At 47.7% G+C, this 16,249-nt stretch overlaps 1 protein-coding gene across 2 annotated transcripts in view; it reads left to right on the top strand.

The window, feature by feature from the left end:
* Positions 1-16,249, top strand: part of ITGA3 (integrin subunit alpha 3) — an 81,785-nt gene that overhangs the window by 28,494 nt on the left and 37,042 nt on the right. For both annotated transcript variants that reach the window (XR_014504147.1, XM_083408376.1), the window contains exons 2-3: positions 11,797-11,924; positions 12,647-12,729. Coding sequence is in view for 1 of the 2 variants with exons in the window: in XM_083408376.1 (XP_083264502.1) it covers positions 11,797-11,924; positions 12,647-12,729 (211 nt within the window). In the remaining variant the exon portion in view is untranslated. The remainder of the gene's footprint in view (positions 1-11,796; positions 11,925-12,646; positions 12,730-16,249) is intronic.

Genomic DNA, 16,249 nt, shown 5'->3' with positions numbered 1-16,249 from the left:
GCTGTCTGTGGACAAACCTCGGCCTATAGAGCGAGATGAGCGCCACAACCCCAGAGTCGGCCACGACTGGACCTAATGGTCAGGGGTCCCTTTACCTTTACCCTCGTTCATGCCATGCCCATGTCCCAGGGCAGGACTTGGTGTATGGATCAATGAGAGTCAAGAGTGCAAGACTCTGCTAGGACTTGGGCACCAGTTTCTCCTCTGTCCAGCCTGTCTTGTCCTGAAGAGCAGGTGCGGGGAGAGTTGAGGGGAAGAAGCAGTGCTGAACTGCTACCCTAAGGGTTCTTCAAGTCCTGGAAGGGGACTGAGCTTTCATCCTTCTGGCCTGCTGGCAAAGAAGGGGCTTTTCCTGCTCCTGTGGGTGGACTAAGGAAGGTTCTCTTCGCTGCTTTCTATCCAATTAAAGTGGTAGCGTTGAGCCTGCCCTGCTCTCCCTTTCCAGTCTCCTGCCTGTAATCTCCGTTTCGATCTTTCCTCCGTTTCTCCTTAGCCAGAGCCAAGCTGCCTCTTTAAGCAGATGGGTTAATGGGAAATGACATTTGCCCAGAGTATGGCTCTCTGAATGCCTGCCATCTCTCCCTCCCTCCCTCCCTCTCTTGCTCGCTCTCTCTCTCGACGCAACTCCCTGGCTGTGTTTACACTTGGCTTCTCTGGCACCAGTGCGGATCCTTTTTGGACTAGCTTTACAATCTCTGCCACTGCTGGCGCCAGGGGAAGAGGTGCCCATGGGGGGCACACAGGACATCCTCCCCCCTCTCTCTTTCCTCCAGTCTGTCCCCCTAGTGCATTTTTGTGAGCACTGAGCAAAACTTTGCCTAAAGTCAGGAGAGTAGAAATATATATACTGTATATATATTTGAAGGTGATGGTGGTGGAAATGAGAGCATGTAAGTAACCTAGACAGCATCTTTAAAAGCAGAGACATCACCTTGCCTACAAAGGTCCGTATAGTTAAAGCTATGGTTTTCCCAGTAGTGATGTATGGAAGTGAGAGCTGGACCATCAAGAAGGCTGATCACCAAAGAATTGATGCTTTTGAATTATGGTGCTGGAGGAGACTCTTGAGAATCCCATGGACTGCAAGAAGATCAAACCTCTCCATTCTGAAGGAAATCAGCGCTGAGTGCTCACTGGAAGGACAGATCCTGAAGCTGAGGCTCCAATACTTTGGCCACCTCATGAGCAGAGAAGACTCCCTGGAAAAGACCCTGATGTTGGGAAAGATGGAGGGCACAAGGAGAAGGGGACGACAGAGGACGAGATGGTTGGATGGTGTTCTCGAAGCTACCAGCATGAGTTTGACCAAACTGCGGGAGGCAGTGGAAGACAGGAGTGCCTGGCGTGCTCTGGTCCATGGGGTCACGAAGAGTTGGACATGACTAAACGACTAAACAACAACAAAAGTAACCACACCCTGAAGGTAATGCAATATCGCACCCTCGATCAAAAAAGGACAAGCAGAGAGGAGTGAAGTTTGGAAGAGTAGGACGTCTCTGTCCCCAGCCCGCAGGCCACAGAGCGTCCAGGAGGCTGGAGAGGAAATTCAACTGCCTTGCACACCTTCACAACTCTACATTGCTTCCACTGCTCATGGCCTATATCATTACATCCACTTATAGCTTTCCTTTTGTGTGTGTGTGGGGGGGGGGGGTTCTCTCCACGGGGCAGTGCATTCAAAGAAAAGGAAGAAATCTCACATCTTTGCCAAGCTCAGGCATTTTGCAAGATTATGATCTTGTGTGCTGGATTTTAAATTCCATAGCATCAGAGTCAGTGCAATGGGACCTAAAGGCCAACTCAGTGCACTCCCTGTTAGGAAGCAGGACTACACACACACACACACACACACACACCACTTGCACTGTACTTTTAAAGCACTATGAGGCCACTTCATAAAGTCGTGGCTGTTGAGTTGTGGGTGAACCTATCAGACGACACAGCAATTCTTCAGACCGCTCTTGTTTATTCACAGGCCAGAACAGAACAGAACTGAAGGGTTCAGCCAGCCTGCTTAAATAGACCTCAACTACAACGCAACAGTAACCACTTTCTGTAACTATCCAGTCACTGAACGTCACTTTCAATTCCTTATTTGCATATGTGGACCTGGGTGAAAACTATCTACAGTATCCCCCTGCTGGCCCAGGGGGAGAACTTCAGTACATAACAGTGGCTCCCCCAAAGAGTTCTGGGAAGTGCAGTTTGTTGAGGGTGCTGAGAATTGTTAGGTGACCCCTATCCCCACTCCTGGAGCTACAGTTCCCAGAGTGGTTTAACAACCAACCCCTCTTCCCAGGCAACCAAAATTCTGCGGGGGCATCAGACTGCCTCGGTGGGGCAAATGGGGAGCAGAGCTTGCCCCACCAGCTCTGCAGCAACAGCCCAGCCCCACCATCCCTCCTCCGCCTCTTTAGCCATTCCACCAGGCTGCCTCAGTGGGAAGCAGGCCTCTTTCCATCAGCTTTGCCGAAAGCTGTGTCAGGTACCTCCTACCCCTGAACTGAGCCATTTGGCCAATAGAAGAACAATGGCTTAGGAATTGGTGCCTGAGTTTGAGGTTTTCCTCCTCCCTCCGTGTCCCTTTCCCCTTATGTGTCTGTCTGTCTGTCTGTTTGTTTTAAGCCTGTAGGCAGGGACTGTCTTCTTCACATTGTGAGCCACTCTACGTATAAGTGCCTTTTTGGCTGACTGGTGGGTTACAAATGCTCTAAGTATCTAAATAAGTTGGGATGCAGATTGAGAAATTCTAAATGTGGCGCTAGCAGCGTGGACCCTGGGGGGTATTTTCTTGCAGTGCTGCAAGCGAGCGGCACTGTGTCTGTTCTGAATTAGCCACCCCTGAAGCCTGTCTCCTGATTTAGCACCAGGGAATTTTATTGATGGGAAATCTATTTTATCCAGTTCTTTTATCTTTTAGCTGTAGCAACCCTCAATAGTGAAAGTGGAAGGAGAGAGGACCGGTTTTAGCTGGCTGCTGGCAAATTTTCAGACACTAAGGACTTTGTGAGGAGGTATCCCAGGGGCCTGCAACTTAGAAGAGGACTTGTCGTTGTCTTTTGCACTGGGCCTAGATTCCCCTGCTCCTTTCACCCCTTTTCAAATGTACAAACTTTTTTAAAAAAAAAAAATTGCTCCCAGCTGGTCTTGATGCAAACCACAGCACCCTGGCGTGCAAAGCAGAAGCTAGGGTTGGTGGGAGTCATATAGTACGGTGGTTATTGTTAAGTTGTGGGTGAACATATCAGACAACACAGCGATTCTTCAGACAGCTCTTGTTTATTCACAGGCCAGAACAGAACTGAACTGAAGGGTTCAGCCAGCCTGCTCCACTATAACGCAACTGTAACCACTTTCTGTAACTATCCAATCACTGAACGTCACTTTCAATTCCTTATTTGCATATGTGGACCTGAGTGAAAACTATCTACAGTATCCCCCTGCTGGCCCAGGGTGAGAACTTCAGTACATAACAGTTATAAGGTTGAACTAGGACCTGAGTGATCCGGGTTCAAATCCCTCACTTGGCCATGAAGCTCACTAGGTGAGTGTGGGCCAGTCGCCGCCTCTCAGCCCAACCTACCTCACAAGGTAGGTTGACATCCATACACAATCTTAAGTACATGCACAAAGGTAAAACTGATAATAATAGTAATAACAACCTTAAATAATTATACTGTTAAATATTGATTTAAACTTGTGCTTGCACATGCTCTTTTCTTATAATTTCTAGCTAAACAAAAATAAACCAAAGTAAAAATCCAGTAAACTAAATTATATCAAAAAGACTTCCCGTCATTTCCCGATGTAAGTTACAACATTGAATGTACTTATACTTCTTACCTTACTCTTACTATAATTTCTAGTACTTTCTTATAACCTATCGTACCATTTTTCCTTATTTAATAGCATTTGATTTACACAAGGGTCATTCAAATGCTGCCATGGATGTTATATCATTGTTATATTTTTGTAGGTATTTCTTGAACATATCCCATTTTTGCGTAAATGATTGTTTTGTATTTCCCCTTAACCTATTTGTCAATTGAGCCATTTCTGCGTAGTCTAATAACTTATACTGCCATTCCCTTACTGTTGGTACTTCCCCCCCCTTTCCAGTTCGATGCAATTAATGCCTGGAAGCTTGGGGCTCCATTCTGGGTTAAGCTGACATTTGAGGCCTCTGTTGTACTTCCTCAGCCCCCTCCTTCCTTTGCGAGTTTCTCTGCGACGCACAAAAAGCCACATTTTTGACCCCGCAGCCACAGAAGCCCGAGGGCTGCTGATATATAAACGGAGGCAGGAGGAGGAGGAGAAAAAGTCCCTCTCCCTAATTCTGGCCTTGGGATTTTCATCTCCCTCCCCCTTCTTCCTCTTCCTTAACAGGGTGGGTTGGTACTATTGCTGGCACTCGCTCAAAGCCATTGTGTTTTGTCCCAATGACTTCCTTGTCATGCCAGTTGGACTTCCCGGAGCTGCCAGATTGATTGAGAGCAGAAAGCTGGGCTTGCCAAGAGACCAAAGGCTTAATAAAAAGATACTATGTCCACTTATAGGTAAAGGGACCCCTGACCATTAGGTCAAGTCATGGCTGACTCTGGGGTTGCGGCACTCATCTCGCTTTATTGGCTGAGGGAGTCGGCGTACAGCTTCCGGGTCATGAGGCCAGCATGACTAAGCCACTTCTGGTGAACCAGAGCAGCGCACAGAAATGCCGTTTACCTTCCTGCCAGAGCGGTACCTATTTATCTACTTGCACTTTGAGGTGCTTTTGAACTGCTAGGTTGGCAGGAGCAGGGACAGAGCAATGGGAGCTCACCCCGTCGCGGGGATTCGAACCGCCAACCTTCTGATCAGCAAGTCCTAGGCTCTGTGGTTTAACCCACAGCGCCACCCGCGTCCCAATGTCCACTTATAGTACTCTGGCAAACAAGTGGTTATTTCCCTATCCCAATTAAACTACAAGCCTAACGTTCAAGCTGCTTTCGCATGTTCCGAATATTACTTTGTGTCCAGTCTGCTGGATGCAAGCCATGATCAATTGCCGCATTCTCTGCAGGTAATCCAAATGCATCCCATCCCATTGGATTTATCACTCCGGTTGAGAGTCACAGGACTGTCTCATGCAGCACCTAGCCTACAGTTCTATAGCCTGACTGACAGCATGAAGCAGCCTTGCCCCTGAATCTCCCCAAAGTGGCTTGGTGTAGGCTAACTGTGAGCCAGTGTGGTGTAGCGGTTAAGAGCAGTGGACTCATAATCTGGGGAACTGGGTTTGCTTCCCCGCTCCTCCACATGCAGCTGCTGGGTGACCTTGGGCCAGTCACACTTCTCTGAAGTCTCTCAGCCCCACTCACCTCACAGAGTGTTTGTTGTGGGGGAGGAAGGGAAAGGAGAACATTAGCTGCTTTGAGATCCCTTAGGGTAGTGATAAAGCAGGATATCAAATCCAAACTCTTCTTCTCTCTTCTCATGGCTTGCAGTGGTGCCCGCCCTGTGGAACGCCCTCCCATAAGATGTCAAGGAAATAAGCAACTATCTGACTTTTAGAAGACATCTGAAGGCAGCCCTGTTTAGGGAAGTTTGTAATGTTTGATGTTTTATCATGTTTTTAATACAGTGATACCTCAGGTTACAAATCCCTCGGGTTACAAACACTTTGGGTTACAGACTCCGCTAACCCGGAAGTAGTACCTCAGGTTAAGAATTTTGCCCAAGAATGAGAACATCTATCACAGGGGGAGGCCCCATTAGCTAAAGTGGTACCTCAGGTTAAGAAAGGTTTCAGGTTAAGAATGGACCTCCAGAACAAATTTAGTTCATAACCAGAGGTACCATTGTATTCTGTTTGGAGCTGCCCAGAGTCCAGCCAGATGGGCAGGTATAAATAAATTGTTGTTGTTGTTGTTGTTGTTGTTGTCCATGCTTCCACTTGTCCTGCTGCTTTTTCTCTGTGGGAGAACCGCAGTTTAGCGCTCAGTTGGAGCCAATCGCATTGGCTTGACCGCCGTGATTGAGTGGGCCGGCGCCACATGAAGTGCACTTATGACAGCAGCACATCGCATGGTGTGTTCACATCCTTCGCATGTGACGCGCAATGTGTGGACGTGCATGCCGTGACCAGGCTACGCGGCACGCATGAGCGACATGAGCACGCCACATGACGTGCTTGCATCATGCCCGCATGTCACTGCAGAACATTGGGGGGGGCCGGTCCCCTCCTTCAAATTCGGGGGGGCCCTTTCCCCTGGGCAAGCAGACAACCAGCAAAAATATGGAAGAGCTCTTAGAGGGCTACAGGGGAAGGAGACTGGTTCAAATGTCCACCTGGCTCACCTTGGGGACGTTGCATTTTTTCAGCCTAACTCAAATCTCTCTGCCTAAACCACAGGCCTGCTTTGAGCTTGAAAGGAGTGACACTGCCACCGCCGCACAGGCACACACACACAACCTTCTTGGAGGAAGGGCGTGACAGAAATGTGAAAGGGTGTGAAAGAAATGTGACAAAGGGCGCTTCCCGTCTGTCACGTCCCAGAGCTCGATAGCAGAACAATTTGTCTTAATAAAACAGTTTGTCTTGGCACGGGGTCCGTTTCGACATCAAAGGATCCCAGCCTGGGGACGGCCATCTTTGAGGGAGGGGCCCATAGTTTGGTGGCAGCAAAGCACATGCTCTGCATTGCAGAACGTCCTGGGTTTGAATTCTGCCATCTTTGGGCAGGGCTGAGAATTATCCCTGCCTAAGACCCCGGAGAGTCAGTGGTGGACCTAGTTGGGAAATGGGTCTGATTTGGTATGAGACCAAATGCTCCTCTTCTATTCAAACACCTGCATTTTTTATTTTATTTTTAAGCAATATATGCTTTTGAACTGCTAGGTTGGCAGGAGCTGGAACGGCGCTCACCCCGTCATGGGGATTCGAACCGCAGACCATCCCATCAGCAAGCCCAAGAGGCTCAGTGGTTTTAGACTACAGCGCCACCCTCATCCAGCATCTGAACACTACACTTCTGTTGATGCAGCATAGAATAGCATTAGCTCTTTTTTTGCTGCTGCTACTGCATCACACTGTTGACTTGTGTTCAGATTCTGGTTAACTAAGACCCCCAAGATCCTTTCCACTACAGTCGTACCTCAGAAGTCAGACAAAATGCATTCTGGAAATCCATTCGACTTCCAAAACGTTTGGAAAACCAAGGCACGGCTTCCGATTGGCTGCAGGAAGCTCCTGCAGCCAATCGGAAGCCATGGAAGCTGCGTCAGACGTTTGGGTTCCAAAGAACGTTCGCAAACCGGAACACTCACTTCCAGGTTTGCGGAGTTTGGGAGCCAAAAAGTTCAATTCACAAGGAATTTGGGATCCAAGGTACAACTATCCTACTAAATGTGGTGCAAACGGATTTGGACCCCCCCAAAAAAAACCACACACCCCAAATGCACTTCAAATGGCTGCACCTGTGCTCCCCTCCCAGCTGAAGGAAGCAGCAGTTTTTAGCACTGAGAGATGCGCTGGGCAGACTGTGATAAAATTGTGGCCTAAAGGCACTCTCTCTTACACACACACAGTCAGGATATAAGAGAGCAGATTACTAAGCACTGGCAGAAGCAGGAGGGGAAGTTGCCACTTGCAAATGATTCACGGATTGAGTCAGGGCAGGTGAGAGATGCCTGCCACTCAGCTTCCGTTTCTTACCCATCCATTGTTGGGGGGCTAGGCTGGCTGGATGTGGCGTCCCTGCGGGAAGCCGAAAAGCATGCTTCATCTGATGACTCATGTACCTTTTATCTGGGAGGCAAAATATTTCCCGCACAAATCACATCTCTCGCGCACAAAGGGCATGATGATTCACAGAGGCAGCATCCGTATGTCAAGAGGTCTCTTGGCAAAGCTCGCCAGAGCCGTGCCAAGGGCAGGGGCTTCCCTGCCCTTCTTAGGTTTTGCCCTCTCTTTTACACGATCCTGTTTTTATACATGCAGCTTGAGTGCATATAATGATCTCGGTTTCATGATTATGACCTGGTGATAATATTGTGCATTGTGATAGCTGGTCTTGTTGTTGTTGTTTAGTCGTTTAGTCGTGTCCGACTCTTCGTGACTCCATGGACCAGAGCACGCCAGGCACTCCTGTCTTCCACTGCCTCCCGCAGTTTGGTCAAACTCATGCTGGTAGCTTCAAGAACACTGTCCAACCATCTCGTCCTCTGTCGTCCCCTTCTGCTTGTGCCCTCAATCTTTCCCAACATCAGGGTCTTTTCCAGGGAGTCTTCTCTTCTCATGAGGTGGCCAAAGTATTGGAGCCTCAGCTTCAGGATCTGTCCTTCCAGTGAACACTCAGGGCTGATATCCTTCAGAATGGATAGGTTTGATCTTCTTCCAGTCCATAGGACTCTCAAGAGTTTCCTCCAGCACCATAATTCAAAAGCATCAATTCTTCGGTGATCAGCCTTCTTTATGGTCCAGCTCTTGATAGCTGGTTTAGCTGGTGATAGATCACAATGTTGAAAACCAGATAACATTCAGCCCTGTTGGGCACTGAGCAGGTTTCTTTCCCATCGCAGTGATAGCATCATCCCTCTGTCTTTACTCCAGCTCCCCCATACTCTCTGCCTCCACTTTCTAGCCTAGCCCTTCAGTTCTAATCTCTCACATGTGAGGACTGGCAAAAAAAACCCCAGAACAAAACACTCTTTCAATCTTCAGAGAATCTTCAGAGGCGGCCATTTGTACAAACATCTCAGCCCATCTTCTGCCCCATCAGCTCCACATGACCTTAGGGGCAAGTCCACAAATTACTAAGGAATTTCTATGGAAAGGCTGGTTCGTATCCCAAATAAGGGGATGTTTCCTAAACTGAAAACAGTGGTGATGGTATTTTCCGGGTTCTTGAGGTGGTGACGTCAGAAATCCTTATTTGGCAACTTTCCTACGCTGCCCGTTTCAACAAGTCAGGAATAGCTCAGTCGGTAGAGCATATGACTCTTGATCTCAGGGTTGTGGGTTCGAGCCCCACGTTGAGCAAAAGATTCCTGGTGGTCCCTTCCAGCTATGATTCTATGAATGACTATTTTGTCCTTGTAGATACAGGTTGGCATCTACTGAACCTGTGCCTAATAATGGAGCATCTAGTTGTACCTATTTATCTGGCAATATAGTTTACTCAGTTGGCATGCAAACCAGGCTGTTGAACTCCACAGTTAAACGATGCCCTGGGAGAATAAATACTTTTTGCTTATACGGTGGTAAAGGTAAAGGTAAAGGTAAAGGGACCCCTGACCACTAGGTCCAGTTCTGGCTGACTCTGGGGTTGTGCGCTCATCTCCCTTTATTGGCCGAGGGAGCCGGCGTACAGCTTCCGGGTCATGTGGCCAGCATGACTAAGCCGCTTCTGGCAAACCAGAGCAATGCACGGAAACGCCGTTTACCTTCCCGCCAGAGCAGTACCTATTTATCTACTTGCACTTTGACGTGCTTTTGAACTGCTAGGTTGGCTGGAGCAGGGACCGAGCAACGGGAGCTCACCCCGTCGCGAGGATTCAAACCACCAACCTTCTGCCCGGCAAGTCCTAGGCTCTGTAGTTTAACCCACAGCGCCACCCGCGTCCCTGGGCAGCCTGGTAGCCCTCCCCTAAATCTCCTTCTGCAGGGAGCCCCAACCATTTGGGGCCCATTTGGAAATGTGAAATGAGGCATGCAGCTGGCAGGGAAGGGGTTAGAAAATTGATTCATTCCATGTTTGCCCTTTTAGAAACAATACAAGAATGAAATTCAGGCTGTCCTGCGAAATGTGCACTTCCCCAAATTTTGCAATGCGTTTTTCCAACCAAGTGCGTATACAGATGCATATACCAGGGCGAAAGGTGCATTAACGTACGTGTTAGTGGAAACAGCAGGCAAAGATCCATTGTATGAAGGACAATTGCTTTGCAGAAATGGGTCTATCAGGAGAAACCTGCACTAAAATGCTAGTGAATTTTCATGAGGACTTCCAAAAATATTGCAAACTCATTCAGAAATGTGGAAGATTGAACCTAAGGTTGGTAAAATGAGAAATTGAGGGGAACCAGAAACCCAGTGGCTGGTCATGAAGTGGGTGTTATGGGAGTATGGTAAGGACTAGTAACTTGCTCAAGAAATTGAGTACAGCGGAATCTTGGTTTTCGAATGTTATCCGTTCCGGAAGACTCTTCTGAAATGTTCAAAAACCGAGGCCCAAAGGGCGGTTTGCAAATCTCATAGAATAAAATGAGAAAAATACAGTGGTACCTCAGCGGACGCCGTTTGACTTCTGAGGCGTGTTGGAAACCGAAATGTTAGCCAACAGAGACATTTGAAAACTGAGGTAGCACTGTACAAGGCAGAGCCCCAAATACCAGCGCATATTTTTGGCCCATACGTAGCACACTAAAATGCTAATTCTACATCCAAACTCTCCTTTACCTGTGCAACCTCATGTACCAGTTCATACCCTCTCTAGTTCATGCACATACATTCCATCCATCCATGACTTTTGTGCTTAATGTTTTCCTCCCACCTGCCACCTGCCACTGTGAAATGTTCCCTTGGCGCGTTCTTTTGCTTTCTTTCCTTTGTCTAGTGCGAGAGGCGCCTTGCCCACAACATTGAAAAAATACAGCTGTGTTTTTAGAGTGCGGTGGAACGCACACCAGCTGCCTCTGTGCCAGGATGGAAGTAATATTTTGCTGGAATGGAAGAAGCCTCTCCTCACAGGGGACTAGCTACTTTGACAGGCTAGCTGATGCTGCTGTAGTTTCATGCCTGATCAAATTAGATATGAGTTTATAGATTGAGGTGGGCAACCTCCGTCCCATGGGCCAAATACAGCCCTCCAAGACGTCTCCCTCTGGTACCTCAGGACTCTCCTCAACAGCCTCCCCTCAGTTACATCTCTTACCATTCCTGCTTCTCACCCTCCGTGAATGTTTTTTATAGAATCATAGAGTTGGAAGAGACCACAAGGGCCATCGAGTCCAACCCCCTGCCAAGCAGGAAACACCATCAGAGCACTCCTGACATATGGTTGTCAAGCCTCTGCTTAAAGACCTCCAAAGAAGGAGACTCCACCACACTCCTTGGCAGCAAATTCCACTGTCGAACAGCTCTTACTGTCAGGAAGTTCTTCCTAATGTTTAGGTGGAATCTTCTTTCTTGTAGTTTGGATCCATTGCTCCTGACTGGAATGTGGGTTGCTTTTAGAGCTGATGTGTTTTCAATTTTGCGTTAGGGTTAATTTTTTTTACTTCCGTTACGAGCCACCTGGAGCTTTACCAAAGATCAGGAGGGATTAAAATGTTCTTTTTAAAAACAAATGCGGGGAGGAAGGAAGAGCAGGCAAAGCGTGCTGCTCCAAATGGAGGCGGTTTGGAGGTCAAGTTGCTGGTGTGAAGTAGTATTTAATTTCCAAAATAAGAAGTGCTGAGTTTCAACTTGCTTGGAAGTTCCGCTTTATGAGCCGGGAGCCGTTTCCTGGAAACACCAGTCACGGATCAGCAAGGAGGGAAAGGCACCCTGCTCTTACCCCAAAGCATTTTCGTCTCTCTCAAAACATGAACTGAGGTGGAATAGACCTAGCATTAAAAAAAACACCCCAAGATTTTGTTGTGATGAGCAGTTGCCCAAACTAAGCCCCAAAGTGACCAAGACGGGGAGTCCTTTCCGTGAAAAGCATACCATCTCTTCCAAATTACATTGCAGCCGTGTTTTCTCATTGTGAGCAAGTGCTCCCCTTCCACCAACTCTAATTCAACATTATTATTATTTATTCTCCCTTTCTTCAGGCTGCTTGCTGGAGCTCCTCGCGATACGGCTACAGGGATGGAGAACGCCACGCGAATGGGCGCCATGTATGCTTGCCCTCTGACAGCGGCCACGGATGACTGCGAGAGGGTGGACATCAAGGTGAAAAGTACGTGGGCATGTGCAAAGGAGAGCCCCCGCTAGATTCACAAAATGTTTAGGGGTATGAGTACCCCTGCATCCCCCCAGAAAAAAACCCTGATTATTATTTTTGCAAATGAAGTCATAGACAGCAAGCCCTGATTATTCCTCTGTTGGTTCCTGTTAGGTTTCCAGATGAAACTTATCAATTATCAGTATATCTCTTTGCTCTGTAGTGCCTACAGCTTTGATTAGTGGTTTCAAACAAGATCCATTCACATGTTATTTTTATCCTCCTTCTTTCCTTCCTTCTCTCCTCTTATATACTGCCTATATTCCAGAACAACTTCCAAGTGGTTTATAACTATTAAATTAATCCATAATTAAACTATACAATAGTATCTGTCTTTCTGCAGCTATGAAAACTGCATCCCGTTTTGTGTGTGAAGCCTAGGTCTGAAGAACTTGTAGCCCTTCAGATGTTGAACCACAGCTTCCATGCTGGCTAGGGAGGTTGGAATCCCTGCAGCATCTGGGCGGCCACAGATTCCCCACCTGTGCCTTAAAGGACCTGGCAATAATCCTTTGCACATTTATGGGGGAGGAAGTCCTATGCCACTCAATGGGACTTACTTCTGAGTAGGCATGCATAGGATTGCATGGCAGGGGTGTTTGGAACATGGTGGGAAGGTGGATTGTGTCCTAACTGCATTTCTCCCTCTTTCTTTTGCCCCTCTGTTCTCCCCGCAGGTGACCCACACAGTAATATTGTCGAAGACATGTGGTTGGGGGTGACAATAGCAAGCCAGAGAGCATCTTCTGGGAGAGTGATGGTGAGTAGTTTGTATTTATGGGGCAGGGAGCATCTCCATGGCAGGGATGAGGAACCCGGTGCTGCCTGGATGTTGCGGAGCTTCTTCTTCTTTGGTGATCGCTCGTAGACAAGTAAGATTGTATTCCATGAACACGGTTTTAACAGTGAGTACGTAAGTGGCTATGGAGGCCAGTTCCCACCCTACCCACCTTCAGTTAATGTCTTATTTTGCAGGCTAACTTTTCTTCACAGGTTTTGCAGGTTAACTTTTCTTCACAGGTATGTGGGCGTTGCTACGTTAAGGTCGATGTTAAAGGGCCGGAAAGGAATTTCCCTGCATTGGCAGGTTTTGCCTTTCCCGTAGCAAAACGTCACAACTTTGGCGGTATCAGGCCTTGGGCGGAATCCTTTTGTCCATCTTCCTCTTTGTGGCGGCGATACCAGGGTTCCCCGTTAAAGGGGTTTCTGAAGGGAGGCTTTGACCGTACGCCGAAAGGTCGTCATTGCTCTCCCCTGCGGCGGCGGCGTAACAGGGGCGGCTATCTCTGCCCATCCCCCCCCCACACACTGGATAACCCTGATGCTCCATAGGTCCCCGGCTGGGGACTGGGGAGGGATAACGGCCAATGCCTGAGCCAAGGTCTACCCGCATTTGAAATTTAATAAAGTTGTGGCCAATTTAATCCCATAGCACATTGTCTTGAGTCGTTATTCCACATGACGGGGGGGGGGCGCTCGGGACCTGGGGACTCTGCCTGTCCGCGCAAATAATACAGCAACAAAGTGCATTACAAATTCCACAAGAGGTGGGAAAATCAATAAGTGGTCCACCAAGACCCTCTGTAATTTCCAAGTGGTGGGGGAGTTTGGGAACCAGTGGGTCAGACCCACTAAGACCTCCACCTTTCTTTCCTGCTCCTTCCCAAATATTGCAAGCAGGAAAAAGCCGCTGCTATGCACATCCATAAGATCTTCAGAAACCTGCCACTAACTGGCTCTCTGTTTCCTGGTACATCTTAGATAACATCCTCCCGACTTCTGCCCCAAAGCCCTTCGCATCCTTGAATCTCTCCCGGTAGCTATTTTGATCCTCTGCCACATCAGCGCCTTTAAATGGTTTAAAAACAAACATAAAACCCTCCACCAATCTCCACTGGCATTTGCTGAAATTCAAGAAATAGCTTTGGGCGGTGGCAGCCAGACGGCCAGGCACCTTGGAGATCAGAATGCAGGTGCCAGTTCTTTTTTGCTTTATAAGAAAATACCAGCGGTAGTTCCTTTTCGGGTGGGTTTAAGTTTCTTGAGAAGCTTGCTGCTTCTGTTCCATTCCTTTCCCTGGCTTATTGGAGACGTGACTAGTTTTGTCATCCGCTGTCTCCATTGTGGTCCCTTGCAGCTAATTTTATCCTGGGTTAGGCCAGGAATTTGTTCTCCTTGAAAATCACAAGTCCCAGAATACTCAATGCAAGGAAGATTAAAGTTTCTCTGAGCATGTACGGAGCGCTCTTGACAGCATCGTGGAATTAGAAAGCATCCAGCGAAGAGCTTAATTTGAGCACAGGGTGCAGTCAGAATTAGCCTGTTTGCAATACCAGCGGTCAGCCTGGTAACATACAATGAGAGAAGAGAGGACCTGTAAGCATGCACAGAGTGCCTATCCCTCGCGACTGAATAATCACAGCCAGCTCAGGATGGGAGTTGGAAGTGGTGGCCAGAGCAGTTCGATGGTCAGAGCAGTTCGATGGTCACTACCTTGGAAGGTAGTGGGCTCTGGAGCTGCGAATAATAATAATAATAATAATAATAATAGTAATAATAATAATAAATTTTATTTATACCCCGCCCTCCCCAGCCAAGACCAGACTCAGGGCGGCTAACAACCAATAATAAAAACAAGTTGAATGAATACAACTTAAAAACAAGATTAAAATACAACATTAAAACATTAAAACATTTAAATGACTATCAGACTTTGAAAAGCTGGTATCACTGAATCAAGTTCATAAACTTGTTGGATTAATTAAACTAATGTCAAGGCTTCAGAGAATCCTATCCCTTCCCACAGTGCGATGCCAAGAAGCAACAACAACAACAGGAATTCTTACCAAGTGGTTTATTCAATATTCACAGAGAGAGCCGAAGGAATGCAGTCTCTCTTAGATCATGGTGTTGCTCCAAGGAAAGTCCCACCCTCTCAGTCCCTCCTATTCTACATCACCCTTGTGTTGGTTGATCTGTGTTTTCTGCCTCTGAGCTTTCTCTTCTACTACTCTCAATGCCCGCCTGGTCCTGGGAGAAGGGGGTCAGGAATGTTCTCCAAGGACACTGAGTCTGTTGGCTGTCTCTCCCCTGGTGCTTTTTCTTCCTGCTGTTCCTCTTCCAATATTTCCCAGCTCCTCCCCTCTGCAGCCTCTGAACTATGCCCTTCGGCAAACCGCTGTTCTAAACCTATACTGTCCTCCTCTTCTCAGGAAGTTGCAGGAAGGGGGTGGGGGTGGGGAGTTCCCACCATTCCTCCTCAGTCCAGCCCCTGAGAACTAAATAGTTTTAACTGAATTCTGAATAAATGTGCAGTTGCCATATTTTTCCATGTATAAGACTAGGTTTTCCCCTTTAAAAATAATGTCAAAAATAAGGGGGCGTCTTATACACAGATCGTGTCTCCCCCCCCCCATTTTCTTAAATCTGAGTCCCCCAAAATAGGGAGCATCTTATACATGGGGGCGTCTTATAGATGGAAAAAATACGGTAATTGCTCCTGCTTTGAATTTTGTTGTGTCGTTATCTTCTTTAGTGAGTCGTGCAAACCGCTCTTCTGAATGATGCTCTTTATAGGGTAGGGGCCACTGGGAATGAATTTAGGGAACTAAGGGCATGGTGACCCAAAAATGTTTGGGAACCTTAGGCTATGGAAAGGTTTTCAGTGCTAAAGCTGAGTATGCACGGACCATGCATACATATCTCCAAAGTACCTGGAATCATGGGTATGGCATACCCTCCAACCGTCCCTATTTTCCTGGGACATTTCCAGAATTACAGAAGCCATCCAGGCTTCTGATTTGATCCCAGAATGTCCTGGGGATGAGCTAGAGTGCCGTGTGAGCTAGAGTGCAGCAGTGCCGTGATCTTGCATGAGCCAGCTTACTCGCATGGCACCGACAGAAACACATCCCAATTGCCGTCAGGAGAATGATGAAGGCTATGGAATGGACTTAGAAAGGCAGAAAGTGTCAGGAGTTCAGCCTACACTCAAGTAGGACCCTGGCAAAGATACATGCCTGACTGGCATGTTCTCTCCCTCCTGGTTGATCGTTCGGGAGCTTCAAGAGCTTTCTTCAGCCTGAACATCACAGCGACCGATGCCAACCGACACCGGCACACTTAGGGATCCACAGAGTTTGCGCAACTTGCGTGACAGACCTCAGCAACTCAGCATTTTGGCTAATCTACTTTATTTACATATAAACACACACGGAGCACTGCGACATGGCTCCCTCTCTCTCTAGCATCAGACAAAAAGAAAAGGACAATAGCCCCAC

The sequence above is a fragment of the Podarcis tiliguerta genome, assembly GCF_965153285.1.
Source record: "Podarcis tiliguerta genome assembly, chromosome: 13".
NCBI classification, from domain to species: Eukaryota; Metazoa; Chordata; class Lepidosauria; order Squamata; family Lacertidae; genus Podarcis; species Podarcis tiliguerta.
The sequence above is the reverse complement of the archived record's forward strand: the minus strand, read 5'-3'. Positions and strand labels throughout refer to the sequence as shown.